The following is a 23,314-nucleotide window of genomic DNA, read 5'->3' on the forward strand; positions in this document are numbered from 1 at the left end:
CTTGGACCACGCAGGCAGTTTCATCTTGTTTGTGCTTAGCAGCACAAAAGCTAATTGCCAAGTAGGATAGGAACCGCCCGGCCTCCCGAGCCCAGAGCGGCTGAGAGTTTGCCAAGGCCAAGGGGATGAGCCCTTGGAGAGCAGCCAGGAGAGGTAGATGGGAGGTTAAAAAAGAAACCACGAGCTGATGGGAGCTGCTGCCAGGGCCTGGCAGGTTGGACAGGGAAGCGTCAGGGGGTGCTGTGCCTGGGGCACCTCTCACCTTCTGCCTTTCCTGTCCTGCAGCAAAGGAGGCTTCAGACCTCATTCCCACTTTGCGTGTTTCTCAACGCTTCCTTCTACACCCTGTAATTGCATTTTTGTACCAAAAAATCCCCTGAAGTGAGAGGCTTCCTCTCTCAAAAGATTCATCTCCAATGCAAGTGGAGAGGCACTAATTGCCCTGTCAGTGTCTCCAGGGCTTTTCTCTGTATTGTTAACTAACAAAAATGTGTTCTTAATTTAAGCGCTTAGCCCAAACATTTCATTTTTCATTACAAGCTGAGGCAGAGTGCAAGACAGCCCAGAGCAATGGCGAGCTGGGAGATGCACTTTAGGGACAGGGACCACAACTCCCTCTGCCCTCCCCAGCCGCTCACAGGCAGCACTTTTATAGGCAGCCCTGCTCCCTGACTGGTCCTTCCTGGCCACGCCTGTTGGGTGGGGCTCCCAGCCCATGGCTCCTCCCCCAGCCCATGGCTCCTCCCCCCACCCCAGGGGCTGGCAGTGACCCACCCCTGCCTGCAGCCCTTGCCTTGCAGCTGGCAAAGGGGGGACCTGCTGCTCCAAAGGCAGGGAGGGAACTCACACCGTGTGCTGCCAGCCAGGGGCGTTGGGGTCTGGCAGCTGGGCTGGGAGCAGGCACTCGGCCCCGAGAGCAAAGGGGAAAGGGGGGATGAAAGCCCACGAGGGTCTCAGACACCTCCCTGAGCCCTGAGCGCAGTGGCCAGCACATCTGTGCTCTATCTGGGACCCTCCCTTGCCAAACATCCGGGTCGGATGCAGCCGCTGAACATCTGACGCCGGGTGGGAGCCCAAGCCAGCGGCTCTGTCTCCTGAATCATGTTAAGGGTGGAAAGGGCATGTGAGAGGAAGGCGGCAGAGGCGGCCAGCTCTGGGCAGGCTCCTGCTGGGCTCCAGCTGGGACTCACAGCTGAAGTCCCACGGAGGACAGGAGAGAGCATCCGGACACACGGGGACAGCCCCGCAAGCCCCGGCCGCAGAGGCAGCCAAAGAGATTTGCGTCACGGGGTCAGGGAAACAGCAACGACCTCAGACATGAACTTGTGTTCCAGAAGAGCCGCAGGTCAGCTTGGTTTTTCCCTGGGAGGCTCCAAGCTGTGGCTTTGCCTGTATTTCCAGCCCTGCGCTAACACATCCCCAGGCTCCCTGGCTCCTTGTGGGTTTTTCCCCCTCCTCACCAGCGATACAAACTAGAATCACCCTTTTTCAGCAGCTCCATGGGTGGACCAAGCCCCTTTCCCCACCGCACCATAGTTCTCTGTCCCCCATCCCATCCCAGTTCCCCCAAGCCAGGGTCACCCCCAGCAGGGAGGAGCTCTGGTGCAAAAGAGGGAGAAGCTGGACCTGGTGGTCTGAGCCCCGCCTGGACCAGCTGGACCCAGAACGGGACCAGAGCCGCGGGATGTGCTTCTGGCATTCCTGTGCCGCGATGTGCTCAGACACATCTTGATAGTAAATCAGCAAATGCAGAACTTGGCTCCCCCAATTCATATTTTTATTTTCTCTGTAATGTTGTGTAGCTGCCTTGGCATTTAATCCTCGTAATTAATGAGACAGCGAGAAAGGGATAGTTCTCATCTCTTTCTCCCTTTTATGAACATTATAATCCGCAGGGTGGGACTGGGTCAGTTCGGTAGCACTTCAAGTACAGTAAAACAGACAAAAAGCAGCAGACAGAGGCATTTTCCTTTTGGCAAGTAAGAGGCTTGTCTAAGGAAGATGATTATTAAATCAATAATGTGTGAAAGAATTCAAATTACATACATCTCCAAATATTTTAAGTTGCGCATCTGGAAAAACAAGAGGAATATCTTGTGTTTATTAAAAAATTCATTTAAATTTTATTAAAAACTGAAAATTACCTGACTGGTTCCTACCTGAAATACAAAGGATGTATTTTTTAACACGAGATGTCATCATACATTTATTTAAAACTTTAATGATATGTTTTGGGACATCATCTACGCCTGAATGTTTCTCCATTGCAGTTGTCTAGAAGAGAGCGCCTTTTTTTTTTTATCTTAAAATAGTAAATGAGGCCAATTATCTCATGGTAATTCCAAATGATAATTTGATTCCGCTTTAGCTGTCAGTCTCCTATCAAATCAGTTTTTGCAGGTTAATTTTAGGAACACGTCTACCCGTTCCGGTCTGCCTGGATGAGCCCTGCTGAGGCTCAGGGTGGGAAGTGGGGCTTACCTCCCAGCCCAGGGACCGCAGCGGCTGCAAAAGCAAAGAACCGAACAACCAGAACATGGTGAGATGCTGAGGGATGTGCGTGGGATGGAGACGAGCTCCAGCAGGATCCCCCTGCTCCCACGGGGCTCCAAGCCGTGGCTGAGCAGGGCAGCGGTGCCGGGCTGGTGGCTGTTCCGGCAAAGCCCAGGTAGCGCTGGCATTACAGGGGCACCACTGAGGTGTTTTAAATACTAATGAGAAGAGTGATTTTGCATTCCAGCGTGTTAGGAGCTAGGGAATGCTTTGGGAAGGACCATAGTGCTTCAATTTATTACAGATTAATGGGATTGATTTATTATTTTGTGTTTCTTTTTAATTAGCCTCATTTCAAAAATGAAACGATCTTCCTGTGGAGCAAGCAAATAACACAAAGACACAGGCCCAGATGATGCTTTGTTCCTGATGCATTTGTTCAGAATTAGCGTTGCAGACCAGAAAAGAATTAATAATGGTTTCTGGGAGAGATTAGCAATGGGGAACAGCTCAGGGAGGATTAAGAGCAAAGCAAGTATTAGCCAGTTTTGTGATGGCGTGTTTGTCAAAAGTTGCTCTTTAAGCTTAAAGTGAGTCAGTGAGTGCCCTTCAGTGAGCTGACAGCCACAAAGCAGTGTTTGTTCCTGGTGATTCATTCAGGTTTGTTGAATTCCAGAGTTTGTTAACTTCAGCTGGTTAATCTCATCTTTTTTAAAATGAAATAAATAAATAAATAAAAGAATCCTGTTGTTAGTCTCACACCATTGCTTGTTATTGGGCTTACGATGCCACTGGTTTGGAGAAGCTGCCAAGCTGACTGGCCTGTGGAAGGGATGAAGAGCGGGGCACCCCCATGTAGACCATGCCGCTGCAGCACAACACCCCTTTGCTCTCTCCTAAGCAACATGGCCAGAGAGCTGGTGATCGTTTTTCCCCTCTTTACATCCAGTGTTTTGTCCTGAAAGCTTCTTCTCTCCTTCGGTATCAGGAGGATCAGCTATAAGGCTGGTGGGAGCCATTCCTGTCCTGCAGACCCTAACCCAGCACCTCTGAGTAGAGCCCCTGCCCACCCAGAGCCCCCCAGGCCTTTCCAGGACAGGCAGGACCCTAAAATTTTCCCTCTTGATACCTCATGTCTTGGTTTGAGCACAAAGGAATCCGAGTGTAATCATTATACCAATTTTGTCCCTAAAGGGCACAGAAGTGCGGGCACAGCCAGTGTCCCCAAGCAGAAGCAGAGCAGCCTGGGGTGCACATCATTTGCTCCCGCCAGCCCTGGCCGGCCGTAGAAGCACCAGTTTGTGCTTATGATTTTTCTGACATACTGTGGAAAATACTCAAAACTAGGTATTATAGGAAAAAAGCTTAGAGCAAGACCCCCAAACCTGAAACCCAATCTCATCAAATATCAAAAGATGGAGCAATTTTGAATTTGCATTTCTAAATGAGAGTATGATCTAGCCCCTGTCTTTCAAAGACCAAGAGACCAAGGGGACATAGGTGCTCCAGGTCCCTCCAGCCACAAGCCAGGCCAGCCCAGGGGACCGTCTCCTTGTCCCTCCTCTGCAAAGAGAGCATCCCGGGCTCCGGGACAGATGCTCCCCAAACAGCTCCACTGATGGCCTGCTTGCACAGCCCCAAAACCCCGATCCCAGCACACTTCCCGGAGCCTGCCTTCGCCGTGCTGCATGCAAAACTGAACTCCGCTCCAGCCAGCTGAAAACATAATTGACTTTTCCCTCTCCCTGCAGTTTATTTTTTGTTCTCCCTTCAGGAGTGCCGGAGCCAGGCTAGTCTAGTCACGCTCCCTTTGTTTACAGCCCGTTTCTCCTCCGTTTCCCTCCCTTGGCCTGGCGCTCCTCAACCTGTGCCTTGCTGGGCTCCTCACGCCGCTCGCAGCGGCTCGCTCCTTCCCCCCTCGGTGAGCTCCAGGGTCCCAGCCCAAGCACATCCCCACTGCCAAGCCTCTCCGAGCAAACTGCAGGGAGGAGTTTCCTCCACTATTTTTTTTTTTTTTTCAGGAATTAAGAAAATAAAAGCAGAGTCTGAACCATGTGCCGAAGAACACCGCAGAGCGGCTGCAAGCCCAGCTCCGGAGCCAGAGCCCCCTCCCCGGGCTCTGCCCACAGGCAGCCGGAGGTGTTCAGGCACCTCATCCCCATACCCCGACTCAAACACCGCCCCGAGTCACCTGCAGCAGCGACACTCGCCAGCTTCCAGCGCCTGCCAAAGGTTTTGGCCGCCTTCGGGGGAGGGGGCAAAGCCCCGCTGAGGGAGCCGAGGGGCGAGGGCAGGCGGGGGCAGCTGCAGCCTGCCCGGGGCAGGGCGGAGGGGGGCCGGGCTGCTCCGGGCGCCCCGGCAGCTGCGGGCGGGGGGGACGGGCGGCAGAGCCCGGGGCGGCTCGGCTCGGTCCCCACGCCGCCTCCGGGACAGCCTCCGCCCGGAGCCGGACCCCTCGCCCCCGCCGGGACCCCCCGCGCTCCCTTCACCCCGTCCCCCATCGCCGATCCCCCGCCCTGCCCGGTCCCCGCCCCGAGGTTGCCCGCACCCCCCCGGCTCCGCCGCTCGAGCTCCCCCGTGCGCCCTGCCCCGGGAGGCGGCGGCGGCTCCCGGCGCTGCCCCTGCCCGCCGTTCTCGCCTCCCCGCACCGGCCATGCCGGGGCCGCGCCGGGACCGCCCGGCCGTCCTGCTGCTGCTCGGGGCGCTGCTGGCGGCCGACCTCTACTTCCACCTCTGGCCGCGGGCGCGGCGGGAGCTGGCGGCCGGTGCCCCGGGCTGCCCCTGCCGCCGCCGCCGCCCCCCCGCGCCCGCCGCCCCGCCGCCCCGCGCCCGCGGCCCCTCCGCGCTGCGGCGCCTCTTCGCCCACCCGCTGTACCGCCCCGCCGCCCCGCGGGGCCCCGCCGAGCCGCTGCTGGGCCCCCGCGAAGCCCTGCGCTACTACCGGCGGAAGGCGGCTCGCTGGAACAGGTGCGTCCCGCCGCCGCGGCACCCCCGCCGCGCCCGCACCGGGCACCCCCTGCGCGGGGACCCCTCCCCGGCCGCCCCCCGGCCGCCCCCTCCACGGGCGTCCATCTCCTGGGCATCCCGTCCCCGGGCACCGCCTGCGCGGGCACCCCTCTCGGGTACCCCCTGCACAGGTACCCCGCAGGCACCCCCTTTCCGGGCAGCTCTTCCTGGCACCCCTGCTTAAGTACCCCCTTGCCTGGGCACACACCCCCGGGGTACCTCCCGGCGTGCCCCCCCGGCCCGGCTTGTGCCCCGCTTCCTGGCTCTCTGCCCCACCGTCCTCCCCCTCCCCAACAACCAGCACCCCTTGGACAGGCAGGGCCGGGCCCGGGGGTAGAGGGGGCTCTGCTGGGAGGGGGCTTCTTGGGGTGCCTCCTGTCTGCTGTAAGATCCCCGGGGAGGGAAAGGGTGGCTGCAGGGACACAGGGTGAGACCTTGCGAGCCAGGTCCTCCCACGGGTAAGCATCTTCCTTTGCTCTGCATTGCCTTTTCGACTCGAGGGCAGAAGGGGAGCCAGCCCCTGCATCCACCAGTCCTCAGGGTGGGTGACAACTGGAACCCCTGGTCTCCAGCAGCCACAGTCCCCCAGGTCAGAGCCCTGCACGTCTTGCTGTCTGCCTCCAAGCAATTACATGGGTGTCCTCTGATCCACGATAGCGGTGTTGGGGTGCTGGCTCCCCGTTCAGCCCCTGTCCTGTTCCCACTGCTGAATTCTCTGCAAGAAAAAGTGCAGAGGCTTTTACTTTTGGAGAGAAAGGGACTCCCAGCTCAGAGCCCTCTTCTTGCTGTCTCTCCCAGCCCCAGCAGCCCCAGCAATGGTTGCAGGAAAACTCCCCCACCTCCTGCTCCTGGGGTGGGACTGTCACTAACCCCCATGGCCAGTGCCTTGGAGGGCACGGTGACCCTCAGCGCCAGCTCTGAGCATCGGCCGCCTGTGCATGACCCGACTGCCGAGGCTCCCTACACCAGGGCTGCTGAACCCCCCACTAACCCCTCTTCCAGGAGGGTTGCATCCAAGCTGGAAACAGCCAGCGCTCCCCGGCGTCTGCTCCTCCCTGCAACCCAGCTCCTTCCCTCGTGTGCAAACTGGGATCCAACAGGGATGGCCACGGTGATGTGGTGCCGGAGCAGGTCGCCGTGGTGCCTCCACGTGGAGGCTCCCAGCGTGCTGAGCTCACAGCATTGCCTTGTCAGACCCTTCATGGGACCACCTCGGCGCTCCCTTTCCCAGCATTTCCCTGCTGCCCAGGTTTGGTTTCCAGTGTCAGACCCAGCCCCTGCTCCTCCTGCCACACAGGTGCTGTCTGCTGAACAGCACGGGCATGATTTCCAAGCCCAAACTTCCTCCACTTCGATGTGTATTTCTCTTCTATTGGACTCACCCAGTCGTGGTTTCAGGCGCGATTTGCAGGAGGAGGCGATGGGAAGTGATAGTGGAAGGGATGAAGAAAGACTTCTGTGGCCTGAGCAGTGCCCGGGGCCTGGAGCTGCCCCATGTGCTCAGCCAGGGTCACCCCCGCGAGGCTCATCCCTTGCACAAGTCAGTCTGGAGCAGGTCAAATCCTTCTTCGCATCATTTGAAGTCCATGGGCCGCGGGTTTGGGCATCCCTGGTGACAGGCGTCACGGCCAGGCTGTGCTGAAGTGCCGTGGATCCCCCTTGGGTGCATCTTCTCAGAGCTGAGCAATGCCTCCTGAAGGCATCAGGATTTGGGCAGCAAGATGGGCGTTCCCCACACAAAAGCCCGGTGGGGTTGGGGGATTTGAACCAAAGCCACTCGTAGCATGGCACTTGATGGCTTCTTGAGCACCACCAGAAGCCCTGAGCGCCCAGTGCCGAGCACTTGCCGCGGCGCTGGCATTATGTCCGCATCAGTTTCGCCCATGGGACAGCCCTGGCTGTTCGGTAAGAAGTCTGCATTCCCCGACTTTATTTATTGCTTTGTTTAGATGTGCTATTTACAGCAAAGCCGTGGCTGCACATTGCCTTCTGCACTGAGGTTTGGTTACGATGTGGCCGGGAGGAAAGCTGTGATGCCGTTTGCCCTTGATCGACTTCGCTTTGCACCTCCGGGAAGGAGAAGGGAGGCAGAGTATTGATTATTCCTCAGTCACTTTGAAACAAAATATATGACACTCATAAGCAGGTAGAGCCTTCAGAGAGCGTGCACAGGCCGAGGTGACACACAACCTCTCCTGCTGTTGCCGCTGCAAATTGAATATGTAATAAGGCGGCACTTGCCAGGGTTGATGTGTTTCATAAGACCGTTAATTTGCTGCGGTCATGGAGGAATTTCTGCCTCACCAGAAGTGCTACAGAGCCCACGTCCTCTCCAGGGTGGTTAGTGGAAAAGCCATCCGTAGGTTTGCCGAGAGCGAAGGGCAGTGTCCTGTGCAGGACTCGGGAAGCCATGGCTTTCTCTCCTAACCCATAGGTTTAGCGAAGCTGCTGCCATTGTTGAGGACTGAAGATAGTGCTGTGGGAGCAGGGCCCATGCCAGCTCTCACCGAGGTGTGACCACATCCACTACCAGGGAAAAGAGGGTCAGAGCTGAGTGTCTGTGGCCATCCTCTCCTTGCCTTGACTGGGTGACGGCGTGTTTCTGCATCACGTGTAGGTCTGGCTGTTGGCAAAGCAGCTTTCAGAGTGGCAGGGTGCTCCCCTTGAGTGGAACAAGCTGTAGCTTAACCCCGTACCTACAGCACAGCGTGCCTGTCTTCATTTCTGCGGCCAGATGGACATCAGCTGGGCTGGGACTCTGCCAGCTCATGGAGTGGCCCCAGAATCCAGCCCGTTTTGGATACCCACTGCCAGGGGAGCACAGCAGCTCGTGTCCTACCTCCACAGTGCTTGCTCTGTGCTGGCTGCTGCCCATCACCATGATTTTCCCCAGCACTTCAATTAGGACCATGAGTTTGATTGCAGGATGCAGAACCAGCTGGAGAGACTGATGGGGATACAGGAAGGAAACAGCAAAAAAAAACCATCCACACCTCTTCAAAACAAAAAAAAAAATCCTTAAAAACTCCAGAGCTTATTTTTATCCTTGAAGCAGCAGCTTCAAATCCCAAATTCTATAACCAGCTCTGTCCTGGGGGAGACAGGGGGCGAGCAGAGCCAGTGGCTTGTGCCCAGCATCACCCATGCCATGCCTCTCGCAGCCCAGCAGCGAGCTGGCTGAGCGGAGAGCTAGGGCAACCTCAGGGCTATTTATAGCAAGTTAGAAACGAACCCGGTTTTTACATCATTATGTCTTTTGCAGAGCTCTGTTCTTACAGGGAAATATTTCAGGAACGCTGAAGAAAACGGGGAGGCAGAGGGAGCTGTATTTTGGGTTTAAGGGCTGGAAAGGGGCTTGCTGGCCCTGCAGCCGCTCACGCGGGGCAGGGACCGTGCGGGCACTGGGCTGGGAAGCAGCAGCCGGCTGGGAACTGCCTCCTTTTGCATAACTGCTGCATTTTTTTCCCCATCAGTAATCTATTGCTCACTGCTACCCCGGGGGAGGAACAGTCTGTGTGTATGGGAGGCAGGAGAGCAAATATGGTAAAATATTTGGGCAGCTTCCCTAGGGAAAAATCCTGAGTCATTCTTCTGAATTACACTGGGGTCCTTATTGTCCCTGGCTGCAGTGGGGCATTAAGGTTGTGCCTTAAAGACTTGCCCGTGTGAGATCTGGTGCACGGCAGCACGCTGGAAGGTCGAGGCACGTCCACTGGAGCTGACAGCATCCCGGGGCCATGTCCTCATGTGCAGCGTGCCAGCCAAACCCACTGACAAGTCTTAGCACGCTCCCCCCGTGTCCGCCTCCTCCCCACTCGGGGGGACCTTCTGCCTCCTTTGCAGATGGACTGAGCAAACAGACATCCCCAAAAAGCCCTGTCCTGCAGAGAGGCCGGCGTGGGGCCAGGTGAGACCCTGCCAGCAACACACCCTCCTCCCCTCGGGTGCTGGGCTGCAAATCACTTGAGCTTCCTCCTAAACGAGATCGATGGATAAACGCTCCAACACCCTTATTCCTGACCACGTGCACGTGGACTTCGTGCTGCAGCTGACCCGATCCAACTGAAAGTAAACAAACTGGGAGGGGGAACGGGCTGCTCTGACCTGCAGATATGCCACGTCTCTCCATTTCCTATATTTCTCCCAGGGCACTGCTGAAACATGTCCCTCACCACCAGGAGGGTTCATCCCTTGCTCATGGTTAGACCGGACTAACCACACTGTTAGCCTGCCTGGAGAGAGAAGGATGATGGAAAAAAAAAATCTACTGAAACCCCAATGTTTTCCTGCTGGTCTGAGCAGGGAAGCAAAAAAAAACCAGCAATGCCCATGAGCTCTTTCCAGCCACCAGCACCAGCTCCTTGGCCAGTGAATGACTCTGTGCATGGTCAGCACCTGCTTGCTGCAGCCACCGCTGCAAGCCACGCAGCGCGGCAGACCCCGGCGGAGCCACGCTGCCGTCCCAGAGGACACCCTGCCGTGCCTGTGGGTGCCCGCATGTGCTCCCCTCTCCCACCGTGCTTGAAAAGCCTCCCTCTCCTCCCTGCTTTTAGTTTTGTTTGCACTGGGTAAAATGTAAAAATTTGGAAACATTAGGAAGAATGAAAGGTGGGCAGGGAAGAGTCTCTTTTCATCTTTTGTGTTACCTCGAGCATGTTTTGCTAAGGGTCTGGATTGGGTCTGGTGAGGCACGTGGCACCTCCCTCTTGCCAGCCGCTCCATCCCAGCCTTGGTTAATGCCCCACTCGTTATCAGCCCACAGCTCCTGTTTTCTTTCACGGAGGTATCTTGGCTCTTTCAGTGCAAACTGAACTTCGTTTTCCCTTTATCAGGACCAGCTACTCTACATGGCTCTGCTGGTGTTAATGAGAAACTAACACTCTGTCCTCTGCTGAGTGGAATGAGTGACCTTTTGGTTGCAGTTTAGCAAAGCGTGGGTCCCAGCCGTGGAGGTCTCAAGGTCAAGGAAAATGCTGATCAAGTGGGGAGGTGGTTTGGGGTTATTATTGAACGCAGGAGGCCCCTTTGGCTCCATCTGCCAAGAAAGAGCCGAGTTCAACCTTGACTTTAAAAGATGATGGGCAGGATGCTGCTGGCCAGCCTCACCGCATCCCCTCTCGCCGGACAGAGGGCTGTAAATCTGGTAACAAAGGCAATTTGTGGCTCCAGCTTGGTGATTTTTTTATTTCCCCTGCCTGGGACCTCCAGCTTCAGGAAAAAATACTGGCAGGAATGTAATGACTGTAAAGACAGTCCTCTGAGGAGGCATACTCGGACAAGACCCTGTTGTTCTCCTGGGCTCTCCAGACACCTCGCTGAGCAGTTAAGACCCAAGTTATCCACTATCACATCACATCCCCTCCCCAAAACTGGCCTGGAGCCTGCAGTCCCTCCAGGAAACACTTCATCCATCACACAGGCCCGTTCTTGTGTTGCTGGAGATGTGGTTTAGCTCTAGCCATGCCCTAAGACCTCTCCTGGTCCTGATGGGGCGAGGAGAAGACAACAGAGTGCCTCGTGTTCCTGCTTGGTGCTGCTTTCCCAGGGCTTTGGAGAGGGAAGGAGACGGCACAGTTTGTGAGACCTTTGACCATCTCGGTCATTGCTCTCTGCCTCAGTTTCCCCTCAGGTAGCACCCAGAGTGCTTATCCATGCCGTGCCCCCAGCTCTGCTCCCCAGCACCCTCCCCGCTCCCCAGCAGCCTCTGGGCTCAGAGCAGTAAGGGTTTCCATCCCAGGCCTCATCCTCATCACCCCATGACCATTTTCTTCCAGGAGACACAAGCTTTACAGGGAGGAGCTGAACCTAACCTCCCCAGCGGCACCGCTGCTGCTCCAGCCGGAGGCCAGCTGGCTCCAGTTCCACCTGGGCATCAGCCGGGACGGGCTCTACCCACGCTCCAGCCCCACCATCAACAGGCTCCTCCGGGACATGCAAGACTTCACCACTATCAGTGCAGGTAAGCACTGTCCTGCTGCGGGAACGGCGCCGTTGGCAGCTGCACGGGGCTGGGGGGTCACTTTTGCAAACAAGGCAGGGGCTGTTGCCCGCTGGAAGAAGCCCAAAGCCCTGTGCCGGCTTCCCAGCAGGTTTTGTGCTGTGCAGTTGCCATGCCCTTACCTTGAATTGGGATGAAGGATTTGGCTGTAGCCCTTGATGCAGCATTTTTTGATGCCAGCCATGCTGGGGACCTGTTGCATGGCAGTTTAATCCCAACAGGCTGCTTCTGCTGCAGCCCTCGCTGTGCACAGACGGTACCGGGGCTGCCAGGCTGGGGCAGCACGGCCAGGCAGTCCCTCCCTGCATGCCCTGTGCCAGTAGGGGGGTCAGCAACAAGAGACTGAGCCCAGCGGGGTCTCACCACTCCTCCTGCCCTTGCAGACTACAGCCAGGATGAGAAAGCACTGCTGGGGGCCTGCGACTGCAGTCAGAGTGAGTGCAACGCTCCGGGACCCTGCTCTCCCCCTGCATGCCATCCCGTCAGCTGAGCCCAGTCCCCAGCTCCTCCATCCTAACCTCAGCAAGGGAAATGTAAAGCCAGGCAATGCCAGGCCCTTCTCCCTCCAATTAAACACCACCACCCCAGCAGAGGCTGGGATGTGGGTGCCAGGACGCCACTAGTTTCTACTGGGGAAAGGAAAAAGTCCCCAGGAGGATGTAACAAATGGATATTGGGAGAAGTGCTGCAGGGAAATCTCCTCTGTGGCACAGGGGAGAGGGAGAGAGAGGAAAAATAACTGCAGAAACAGAGGGAAGGAGCAATGGGCTGCGCTCACAGGGGTGGAAAGCCAAATCACGCCGCAGTGTGTAGCCGTGCGCCGGTGGGTGAGGCTTTCCAGGCAGCTAACATCCTGTTTCCTCCCCAAGTCGTGAAGCCCAGCGGCGTGCACCTGAAGCTGGTCCTCAGGTTCCAGGATTTTGGGAAAGCCATGTTCAAGCCCATGAGGTAAGGCACCCGGCAGAGCCCCCACCGAGCCCCCCGCTGCCTCGCGTAGCCATGAACCAAGGAGCCCCGCAGCAAGAGTGTGAGCATCCCTGGCAAGGACAGGCACACCGCAGCTGCATCTTCCCTCTCCTGTGCTCAGCTACCTTGACAGCTGAAAAGGTCTAATTATCATTGGCTGCTTGCGTAGTCCCAGAGTCGCACACAGACGAACGCCGGTGTTCCCACACTGCTTATTGACGTTAGAAATTTCTCGGTTCATAGATGCCAGGCAGCGAAGGAACTTGGGGCACTCATAGGGACTGCCCATTTCTCCCTCTTCCCCAGCTGACTTTGTGCTTTACCTTGTTTCTCCTTGGATTCCCTGGAGCATTTCCAAGAAATAGCCACCAGTTCCAGTTCCAGTCACCTCAAACAGTTTTAAATTGCATCTGCACTTATTTCGAACCCCTTGGGACCCTCCACATTTATTCCCCCTCACTTTACTTTCCGTGCACAGGCAGGGCAGCTGGCAGCACACTGACTGTGATGGTTTGCTCATCCAGAAAGCAGCCAGCTCCTCTCCCGTTGGTTTCCATCCACCTCTGCCCAGTGTCTGGCGGTTCTGGGAGGGGAAGGAAAGCATCCAAGGGCTCAGCAATGCCTGTGGGCTTTCCTGCAATGCACAATGACCTGGGAGGTTGGGTGTGCAAATTCTTATGCTACACATATTGGGGCACTGCATGACAACCAGGACATGAAATTAAATAAGCTGATGGTCCCATCTCAGGGATATGACAGCATCAAACCTGAGCTCTTCTCTGCCTCCCATGGGGACGTGGCAAGTGCAGCATGGCCTCTAGCATCTGCCAATGTTATACCCACTCAAAACACTGCCCTAAGCAAGTGGGTCTAAACTCTGGCACAAAAGGTTTTAAAGCCCAGAGTCAGCGTTTCTGCCTGCCTTACCCAGCCGGCACGGGCACAGCGTGCAAGTGCTGCTCCCTGGCACGGTGGCACAGCTCAGCACTGGGCATTTTGGGTCCTGGCCTGGGCACTAGGCACTGCTGGTGGCGGTGGCACTAGTGCGGCCACGCAACAGCTACCCCGGGCTGCACTGTCCTTGTGCCACCACTCCGTGTCCAGGCTGCCTCCAGCTGCCCACACCGGTGCCTGCCTGCCCTGCTGTGCCTGGTTACATTAACCCCCTTGATCTCTCCCAGGCAGAAACGCGAGGAAGAGACTCCCGAGGACTTTTTCTACTTCATTGACTTCCAGCGGCACAACGCGGAGATCGCCGCCTTCCACCTGGACAGGTAGGGGCCTGCCACAGCACCTGCCTCCTCCAGCTGCCAGCGCCCAGTCCTCTGCCCACAGAGATCTTGGCATGAGAAAAGCCGTGCCTCGCGAGTCCTGCAGAGCTGCTTGGCCTTCGATAAGCAATTGCTTTGTAGCACCCTTTTGGTAGTTGCTGCATTATTTGGGGTTGGGGCGGCTCTAGCTCTCATCTGAAGTCTGGGATTCAGCTTTGCCTCAGCCCCTGCACAAGAACAGGCTGGCAGATGAAGTCCAGGTTGCAAATGGGTCAGCTATTTGTCACATGGCCACATGCACCTGGTCCCTCCCATGCATTGAAGTGCAAAGATGAGCTCTGGGCACAGCCTGGATCCCCTCCCGGTGCGGAAGTCACACGCTCAATCAGCAATCAAGGCATGTTTTGGATTGAGATAAACTACAGCAATGCAGTTTCAAGCCCTCAGCTAATGAGAAATTAACCTGGCACCCCTTCCCAGCAGGCTCTGTATTTAATAAAATCAAAAATACCCTTATTAGACGAGGAGGGCAGCAGCCTTCTTCCCCTTAATGGGCTGAGTATCAAACATCAAGGGGAAGTGATCCCTGATGGCAATCTCAGATAGGGGTCTCCTGTTCCCAAGCCCAACTTATATGATAAGCAGGGCTAGAGTGTAAGTCTTGTAGCTCAAACTCTGAGTGAGGGAATGAAGAGAGCTGAATTCCCTTTCCAGCTCTGCCCCTACTTCACCGCAGTGACTCTGCCTGACTCAGCTAGCATTAGCTTGCCTCTCTGTATCCCAGCTCCACCGCCAGAAAAATGAGGCTGGACTGCTTTTCTGAAGTGCTTTGTGGTTTTTAGAGCTGAGAGATGCTAGATGAAAGCAAATTATATTTTTTTCTTTAAACATTGCTCAATAAGTAACAGGCTAAATCCTGTTTTGTGCCTAATTCTCAAAAGCAGAGGGTATTACCCAAGGAACAAAGCAGAGCATTAGCCGGTTCACCCCATGTTACTGACTCAGCAGTCAACAGCAGCTTTCCATTCACTGACACGAATGCCTGTCTGCCCCAGGCCCTGATTTTTTTAAGAATATTTGGGATGAATCAGGTAGGCATAAGTGACTCTGAGTGGGGTGACCCCTCCTCACCTCCCACTGTCTCAGCTGCGGCATACCAGGTTCAACACATCTTTGCTCCATGTCAAACTCCACATCATAGAAGGGCCTGAAGGGCTGTTCCTGAAGGCCCCAGCTTGCACATAAGGCGATGGGAGAAACCGGTTAGGAAAGAATACATGAATCCTAGAAAATGTCCAGACTGTTCCAGGTAGCAGCTATTAAAATATCGAAATCCAAACTCAGCCGCATTTTGTTCCAGAGGGTAAAATGATCCTGGCTGTTTGCTAGAAAGAAGCTGGGAGAAGAAAAATCCATGTGGGTGCAGTCATCATAAGCCCCCTGGTTAACCAAGGGAAGGGACAAGGGCAGCTTCGGCCATCCCACATTGCCGTCCCGTGCAGTAACGCCTCCTTGCACCACAGGCTCTGAGCTGCTGTCCCTTTTGTGCAGGATCCTGGATTTCCGGAGGGTGCCACCCACGGTTGGGAGGTTGATCAATGTCACCAAGGACATCCTGGAGGTCACCAAGAACGAGATCCTGCAGAGCGTCTTTTTTGTCTCACCAGGTAGGCGAGCGCTTGGCTGCCGCGAGCTGGGATTAGACACGTTGGTCCATGGTGGGTGGAAGGGCAGGGTCTGCATGCAGAACAGGCTTGGGTTCTTGGGTGAAACAGATGCGCAAAGGCGAGGGTACAGCAGAGGTGTCCCTCAGCCTCCAGCTGGAATCATCTGCCAGATCTACTCTCCTGCCTAGTTTTCCCCAGCCTTTCCCCTAGCATGGGACCAGGTCTGTCCATCAACCAAAATCCAGGTGTCCTCCATCAGGCCTGCCAAATGGCAGTTTCACATCCATAATGTGGCTACATACACCACAGTATATGCAGTCACCATCACACGCGGGGAAGAGGCCAGTCCAGGCTGCCTTAAAGCCTCCTGCAGATCGTAGCTCCTTTCCCCAGTTCTCCTCTCTCTTCTCCCAGCCAACAACGTGTGCTTCTTTGCCAAGTGCCCATACATGTGCAAGACTGAGTACGCCGTGTGTGGGAACCCTCACCTCCTGGAAGGGTCCCTCTCTGCCTTCCTGCCATCCCTCAACCTGGCACCACGACTCTCCATCCCAAACCCATGGATCCGGTCCTACTCGTTTGATGGAAAAGAGGAGTAAGTGGGTAAATGATGCTGCTTCCCATATCTGCACTGCAGGGAGCGCGCGGGAAGGAGAATGAGCAGGGTATAGACACAGACATACGTATAGAATTTGTACATCCAGGCAGAGGAAGGCTAAGGTTCAGAGACTGCCCATAAGTAGTCTAAGAACTCTCAATGCCTGGGCATTTACTGGGTTTGACTTCCAGTCTCCTGCATGCACAAGGAGGGAGATTTAAGTTCTCCTCCATCTCTGTATGGGAGGCCAGTTTTGGGGTGCTGTTGGGACATGGCAGCAACCACTTGATGCATCTTCCCCTCCTCCTCCATCTCCTGCAGGTGGGAAGTGAATCCGCTCTACTGCAACACGGTGAGGGAGATCTACCCCTACAGCAATGGCAACCGGCTGCTTAACATCGTTGACATGGCCATATTTGACTTCCTAACAGGTATGACGAAGGGGGAAATAACATTCTCTCCTTCCCTGAGCACCTTCAGCATCAGCCTGTCCACCCTCCCACACCACGGTCTTTCTCAAAGCCATCCCTTCTGCTCCAGGGACAGTTTTGGGAGACTGCTGCCTCCCCATAGCCAGCCAGCACAACCCCTCCTGATGTGTGGGTGAGGGGAGCCCCAGGCCCACCCCAGCCCACTCCCTGGGGGTCCAGCAAGATGAAAGCAGCAGCTCTGAGCATCTTAGACACTTCCAGCAAGGCAACAAATATTTCAGGCAGATCTGAAATAAAATGTAGGATAGTTCAGAAAATTACTTGGTCACATGCAAGGGAAATGCTGTTCTTCTGTCTGCCCTTCACCAGGGAACATGGACCGTCACCACTATGAAATGTTCACCAAGTTTGGGGACGACGGCTTCCTCTTACACCTGGACAACGCCAGAGGGTGAGGCTGTGGGAGGACATGGGGATGTAGGGAAGGGGGTGGGCAGGCACTAAAGCTCTGCACTCTCTCCTTACCCCCCCAGGTTCGGGCGGCATTCCCACGATGAAACCTCCATCCTGGCCCCGCTCTCCCAGTGCTGCATGTAAGTGCCAGCTTCATCTTCCTTCCCAGACACGTTGGTGTTCCCGCCGTAACGGACTGGCAGTGCTTGCTGCTGGAAGTCACCCAGGCCCGGCTCCATCCAGCAGCGCAGGGAAGACCTCCTGCTAATCCCAGCCAAGGGGGCAGGCCAGACACCGGAGCACAGGAATCACGAGTTGTCCCTGAAACAGGGATTAAGCTTTTATATCAGTCAGAGTAATAAGCTCTGTTGTGCTGCAGCCTGCTGCGGCGTCATACAGCTATCCTTCCTAGATACTTTCCCACTGAAGCTAAAAGGCCTTGCAAGTGTAAAAGTTTTGCCGATAGACCAGGAGACACTGTCCATGGGATCAAACCCTTCCAGAGCGTCTCCCGGCATTTCCCAGCCCATCGACATGAGGTGCTATCAGCCCCATTCGACTGACACGAAGCTCAGAAATCTCCATCCAAAAGCCTGGTAGAACTTTAATCAGGCTTCTTCCCATAGCATTAAGCAGAAACTTAGGAATTTTACTGTTTGAATCTTACCTTTATTAATTCACATAAATCATCAGCTAAATCAGTTAAATTTGAGAGACAGGAAAAAGCTACTCTTCCCTGTGGTTTCTCTTTAGGAGGTGCCTAACCTATTTCCTCGCTGTACCTGCTCCACCTCAGCCTCGGGGTGCTAACTACACTCTCTCCCCCCACACTTGTATTGCTGGATCTAATTTTAAGAACTGTTATTTGCACCCAGTGAGTCTTTTCATTTATAATTGCAGGCTCACGGTGAATCCTTCTCACAAACTCCTATTTTGTGCAAATTAAATTAACTCTGCCTCTTAATATGACCTGTATACAGTAAGATCCACAGATCAGATCCTTCCTGTTCGTCCGGATCCACCTCCCAGCAGCTCTTCTTAATTTAGTTCTCCTTGTAAAACACAGTGGTAAGTCCACCTGCAAGTTGCACCTTGTAATAAGCCAGCTAGGCCAAGAACAGCATGAAAGCAACCCCTGCTGCCTGTGGGAGACACACAAAACTTCATTTCCCACAACAGCCAGTCCATTCAGAGTGGAGGAGCATCCAAAAACACTCAAAAAGGAAATAAAAAGGTTTCTTTGAGGAAGTATAGAAGCCACGGGTGTCAGCCTGCCCTGACCAACAAGCTGGACTCAGCCCACCAAGTCACCTCCTTGTTCCCGCATGAAGCTGAGCCGCGCACACCTAAGCAGGAACAAGTCCTCCGGCCCCTCCAGGCAGGAGGGACCACTCAAACCACGGGGATGCTGAATAACAGGCTGTTCCTTCCCTGTTAAACACATTCATCTCCTTCCCAGCTGAGTTCTCTAAGTCTGGCTTCCAGCAGATATGTCTTCTGGTATTTTTAGCTACCTTTCACAGCTCCCACACCAGTCCTTGTCCCACATGTTGAAGTCTGCTGCTCTCCTCTCCCAGCATTGCTCTGAGTACAGTTAGTGGCACAAATACAGAGATGGTCCTTTTCCTGAAAGAGTCAAGCAAGGCACAGATAAGCCTGAAAACAGCCCCCAGTTAACCCGGCTCATGTAGTTTCTTGGCTGATGAAACCCCTAGCAGGCTCTAGGTCAAATCTTTAACAATTCAGTACAACAGCGGGCTTGCAGCCGCCCTGTGGGAGAGCAGTAAGGCCAGTGGCAGGATTTTCATCTCACACTCCTTTCCATATTCTGCCTGTTTCCTATGCTGTTACAGCATTAAATAAGCCATTCCCCACAGGGTCAGACTATCCCGTTCTCCACCTTCAAGCCCCATCGCTGTTCGGACCAGAGCAAACACAGCTGGTGTTTACCCACAGCAGCTCCTCAGAGTCACCCCTTGCCTAGAAGGAGAGAGTGCACACGCGCGTTTGCTGCAGCTCACTTCTGCTCTGGATTAGGCTTTCTCTGGCGGCAGCAGCAGCACTTCACAGCCGTGCTCCAGCAGTGATTTAAAGCCTCGTTGCCAGCCTCAGCACTTGATCAACTGATATTTTTTTTCCCAGGGATATTAATGCAAGCCTGGCAGAGGGCAGCCAGGACACGAGCAGCAGTTTAAGTCACCGGCCCCCGTGCCAGCACTGTGCAGGAGGCCGCCGGTCACAGCACTTTTCTCCCTCCCTTGTGCAATGCAACAGGCATCGCTGACCAAAGACACACAGCCTCGCTCGGCTGCTCCAGAGCACTACGAGCACCTGGTGCAATTCAGCCCCTGCTCAGTCAGGCACAGCAGCAGCAACAAGCCTTTCCCCTGGCATCTGAGCAGCGTGTATCCTATTAGAGTTGCGGAGAGCCATATCACTGTTCCCGATCGATGCCCTGGGTAAATAGCAGGCATACAAAGGCAAATTCTGGAGCTGGTTAAAGCGTTTCTCACTAGACCTTTTTCCAGCCGAAAATTCTGGCTCAGCTAAACAGCAACGGCTCCACGAACATGGACTGCTTTGTTTCCAAAATGTAAACGACAATAATTAAAACCACTCATTAATTTCAGTGTTAGAGAGGCTGAAATCAAAACACTTTTGCTGAGGATTAAACAAATTATTTCAGAATGCTTAGTTTTGTTCCCAGAAGTGTTCCAAAATTATACTTTTTCATCCTGCTTTCTGTCAAAGGGAAATAATATTCAAATCTCAGTACCTCTTCAGGTGAAAAGTCACAATTAAATCAGTTCCAGGAAATATTCCCTCTTTTTGCTTAGAGTTTTGACAGATTTCTTTTTTTCCTCATTCATGCCCCTTCATTTTACCTCCCTCTGCCCCCACCCCACAAATATCATCCTTGGGAACATGGCACCACCCTGCAGTAAGCTGGGGAACTGGGTCATCTCTGACCCAGAGAAAAAATGCTCATTGCTGAGAACTTCTATCACGTTTTTCTCTCTGATGACAGAATTCTGCCGTACAAACACTCTTCAGTCTGGAAACACAGGAAGAAGCAGAGGTTTCTGCAAAAATCATCATTTCCTTCAGAAAGAGAAAGCTTTTGTTCCAAAGTGCTTTGCCAAGTTTCTTCACCCATCTCTGCCCTGCCTCCTTCCCCCACCACCAAGGGGCTCAGACAGCTGGTTCTTGCTAGGACGCAGCAGGAAGTTTGCATTTAAGATGTCTGATTTCTTTTTTTCCAGAATAAAGAGGACAACATTACTACGACTGCAGCTCCTGGCCGAGCCCGAATACCGGCTCAGTGACGTGATGAGGGAATCCCTCCTGCAGGACCGCCTGGCACCTGTCCTCACCGAACCCCATCTCTTGGCCTTAGACAGACGGTTACAGCTTATCCTGAAAGCTGTGAGGAAATGCATAGACACCTACGGAGAAGCCAAGGTGGTGGCCAATGACACCATGCAGCCCGAGGCTCCTGCGTCTGACAGAGTGAAGCTGACCACTTAAACTATCCTTAACATGCTCAGAGGTGGGGAAAACCCCTGCAAGGCAAGTGTTTTAGTAGCTGGTAATTTCCATCTACAAACACTTGTAGAGACTGAAAGGGGAAGCTCTTCAAATCGTCTTCAGGAATCACACTGGGCTTCTCTGCTGGGTACTCAACCAAAGCTGCTGTGCTTGGCCCGTGTGTTGGTAGGTTGTGGTCTGACTGCAGCAGACCTTTACACCCTGAACGCCAGCTCTCTGGTGGGAAAGCAGTGATCTCCGGTTCTGTAGCTGGTCATGCCCTTGGGAGGGCGGGGAGCACATGGCCCTTGGTTTGCTCAGCCAGCACAGCATCTCGGCATTGCTAGTGAAGGACACAAACTAGATCCAAGGATGAGGCTTGAATAAAGAGATGCCAGGAGAATTTTCCTCTTATTAAGTCTCTGTTCTGTAATCAAGACGGTGTATTTGAGAAAGGAGCAATCCTACTTCACAAGGGCAGTACCTGCCACTGAGACAAGACAGCACATTGGTTCAGCATGGTCAGACTGGAGAGCACCTGCAGTGTTCACCATCGAGCCTGTCCGTTGCCTCTTGGTCTCTTCTAAAGCAATCAACCCAACTCCACTTCGATCTCAAAAGCCCACTGCCTCACAGGACAGTAAAACCACTTCTGCTTTCACCTGCCTCATGGGTGGAAGGGCCAGTCTGGGTTAGAAGAGAAAGGCAGGTATTTGTTGCCTTTGACCCTGACCAAAGATTTAAAAAAAAAAAAAAAAAAAAAAAACAAACACCCAAACCTGCTTGGAGGCGTAGGACTGTATTTACAATTCAAAAAGTCACCCACTTCTGGTGAAAACATTTTGCCAAAGTGGGTGGATCTACCTCAGGTCACCTCACTTCTCATAGCTTTTAAATCACCCTGGAAAACAGAAGTGGTATGCACCACCCCCCCGCCACTCCCCCCTGCCCCATCTCTGCGTTTGGAGGAGATGCAGTAGGAACTGGAGACCAAAAAAAAACACACAGAGTGGGGAGGGAGTTTTTGGAGATCTTTCAATTTGTAGTTTTCCCCTTCCCTCTCAAGGACAAGGCTAACAATGGTTTGATTACTGAAGCTCTCTTTAATAGCTTTTTCCTTTAACTGTTCAAGAACGATTGCACCGAGCGTTCTGGCAGCCTAGGGAAAGTAGCTGAGAACTTTGTTGATAATTTATCATCCTTAAGGGGGGGGAAAAAAAACAAACCCACAAAACAAACAAGACCCCACTGCAACCAATCCACTACAAGCTCACTCTAAACTAACCTTTAGGTTAAACAAAACACGTCTACAGCACTGCAGGCCTTTCAGAGGAGAATCCTAAAACCATAGTACAAGCGTCACCAGGCAGCAGTTGTTACCAGGTTCTCAGCAAGCTGCTGCACCTACCGCTGCCTCATTTTCTCATGGGCTAGCATTTTGCCCAACCTGAAGGGAACCCAGTGATGCCTGGATCATGCAAGGAAGGAACAAAGCTTGTTTGGCCACAGCTATCATTTTTCACAGGGGACGGTGCTGACATTTACTTCAACTCCACAATAATTCTACAACACACCTGTCTCCACACAGTAAAACTACAGAAGACACCGTAGTGGTAATCTGAGTATGTCCCTGCAGGTGCCTATTCTCTTTATTTGTAAGGGGAAGTTTGGAGTGTTTCTACTTAGCAAAGAGATTCCTCCAATATTCTGAAGCCACAAAGGTTAGCAAAATCCCCCAGGTGAACCCAACCGACCAACCCACACCACGTCCCTTTAGTCCCCTCTTGTGGTTCAGCCATATCCTTCCATTTCCAGCTTTCACAAAATCAAGGTTTTAAACAGTCTCAGTCAAACAAACAAGATTCTCAACCTTGGTGGGCTTACAGACCTTTTTACTCTTGTGGACAAATAGATGAAAATAAAAGGCTTTAACTCACTCTCGGCAGGCACAGTGCGGCAGTTATTTCAGTACAAGGCGCTGTATTCCCAAAGTTGTATCTCCCTCTACCGGTGACTTGTTGTGCGCTTGCCACACATGACAAGCCCAAAATTTATTTGGTCGGTGTCACAGAGTGGTTACTGTTGGCTGCTTAAACAGGAAGAACATGGCAACAGAAGATAAGATTAAAAGTAAATTTATATGGTTAGAAGTGGAAATTTTAAAGTTTCGTTTTAGGTAATAGTTTTCAGCCTTTTTTTGTTTGTTTGTTTTTGTCAAAGGGGACGGCAGAAAGGGAGGGCAGGGTAAAGGAAACAACCCGCAGATATCTAAATAGCTGGTACACTAACAGGGACAGCAACGTTACTTTCTTATTTATGTTCTCCTTTACATGGTAGCTTTTTAATGTATCTTCAAAGTTGGGTGACAGCTTTCTCAGAGCTGGGCACAAAACACATCCAGTATGCGTCACTTCAGGTCATCACTCTTCACATTTTTTCCTACTTCGTCACAGTGTGAAAATCCCCCTCTATTTCTCGCTGTCTGTCCACCAGAACTCACTCACGATTAATCATCGCATGTTCAAAACTTAATCATTAAGGGTATGAGCAGGCAATGTACAGAAGCTTATGTTCTCCGATAGCAGTGGCTGGAATTAACAGCCTTAAGAGATCGAAGCAGTGCGAGCTGCTCAGAAACACTCAAGCAAGACACGGGTACCTTCTCATTTCAAAGGCTGCCACATGCACCCAATGCCTGAACTCCAGAGGAGCTCCTGGGTCACAGGCACAGTTGGTCGTGGAGAACCAGCTCTCCCGCAGGCTTCAGGGGAAGGTTCAGTTGTGCTGTAAGACAGGACTTGAACTCAAGCCTCCAGAGTTAACACAAAGCTAATCCATTAAGCTGCTTACTTTCTACCACCTCATCAATAATGTATCCTCTCAGGCCAAAGGAAAACACAATA

At 53.6% G+C, this 23,314-nt stretch overlaps 1 protein-coding gene and 2 long non-coding RNA genes across 7 annotated transcripts in view; 1 reads left to right on the top strand and 2 right to left on the bottom strand.

The window, feature by feature from the left end:
• LOC142065358 (uncharacterized) overlaps window positions 1-5,169 on the bottom strand; it is a 34,099-nt gene extending 28,930 nt beyond the window's left edge. For all 3 annotated transcript variants that reach the window (XR_012663388.1, XR_012663389.1, XR_012663387.1), the window contains exon 1: window positions 4,685-5,169. This is a non-coding gene — a long non-coding RNA (uncharacterized LOC142065358). The remainder of the gene's footprint in view (window positions 1-4,684) is intronic.
• Window positions 4,977-20,825, top strand: FAM20A (FAM20A golgi associated secretory pathway pseudokinase). Of its 3 annotated transcripts, XM_075111379.1 has the most exons (12): window positions 9,306-9,567; window positions 9,647-9,984; window positions 11,274-11,458; window positions 11,881-11,931; window positions 12,367-12,445; window positions 13,645-13,737; window positions 15,286-15,401; window positions 15,816-15,996; window positions 16,321-16,430; window positions 16,800-16,881; window positions 16,964-17,023; window positions 20,147-20,825. In XM_075111379.1, the coding sequence occupies exons 2-12, from the start codon at window positions 9,872-9,874 to the stop codon at window positions 20,409-20,411; spliced, it is 1,335 nt and encodes a 444-aa protein (XP_074967480.1). In that variant the 5' UTR covers window positions 9,306-9,567; window positions 9,647-9,871; the 3' UTR covers window positions 20,412-20,825. The 3 variants fall into 3 exon arrangements, with proteins under 3 accessions (XP_074967478.1, XP_074967479.1, XP_074967480.1); XM_075111377.1 differs by lacking the exons at window positions 9,306-9,567; window positions 9,647-9,984 and adding an exon at window positions 4,977-5,460; XM_075111378.1 differs by lacking the exons at window positions 9,306-9,567; window positions 9,647-9,984; window positions 20,147-20,825 and adding exons at window positions 4,977-5,460; window positions 17,296-17,858.
• Window positions 17,017-22,508, bottom strand: LOC142065359 (uncharacterized). Its single transcript, XR_012663390.1, has 3 exons — window positions 22,349-22,508; window positions 18,398-18,509; window positions 17,017-17,204 (listed from the first exon to the last, which is right to left on the bottom strand). It is a non-coding gene; the product is annotated as an uncharacterized LOC142065359 (long non-coding RNA).
• Between the last annotated feature and the right edge of the window lie 806 nt (window positions 22,509-23,314).

This window comes from Phalacrocorax aristotelis, chromosome 16 (genome assembly GCF_949628215.1).
Source record: "Phalacrocorax aristotelis chromosome 16, bGulAri2.1, whole genome shotgun sequence".
NCBI classification, from domain to species: domain Eukaryota; kingdom Metazoa; phylum Chordata; class Aves; order Suliformes; family Phalacrocoracidae; genus Phalacrocorax; species Phalacrocorax aristotelis.

Excerpts from the sequence above, each read along its gene's own strand:
- FAM20A (XM_075111377.1), top strand. The coding sequence starts at position 5,147 with ATGCCGGGGCCGCGCCGGGACCGCCCGGCCGTCCTGCTGCTGCTCGGG. Across the intron at positions 15,402-15,815 it reads CGTCTTTTTTGTCTCACCAG|CCAACAACGTGTGCTTCTTT; the intron begins GTAGGCGAGCGC and ends CTCTTCTCCCAG. Across the intron at positions 16,882-16,963 it reads CACCTGGACAACGCCAGAGG|GTTCGGGCGGCATTCCCACG; the intron begins GTGAGGCTGTGG and ends TTACCCCCCCAG.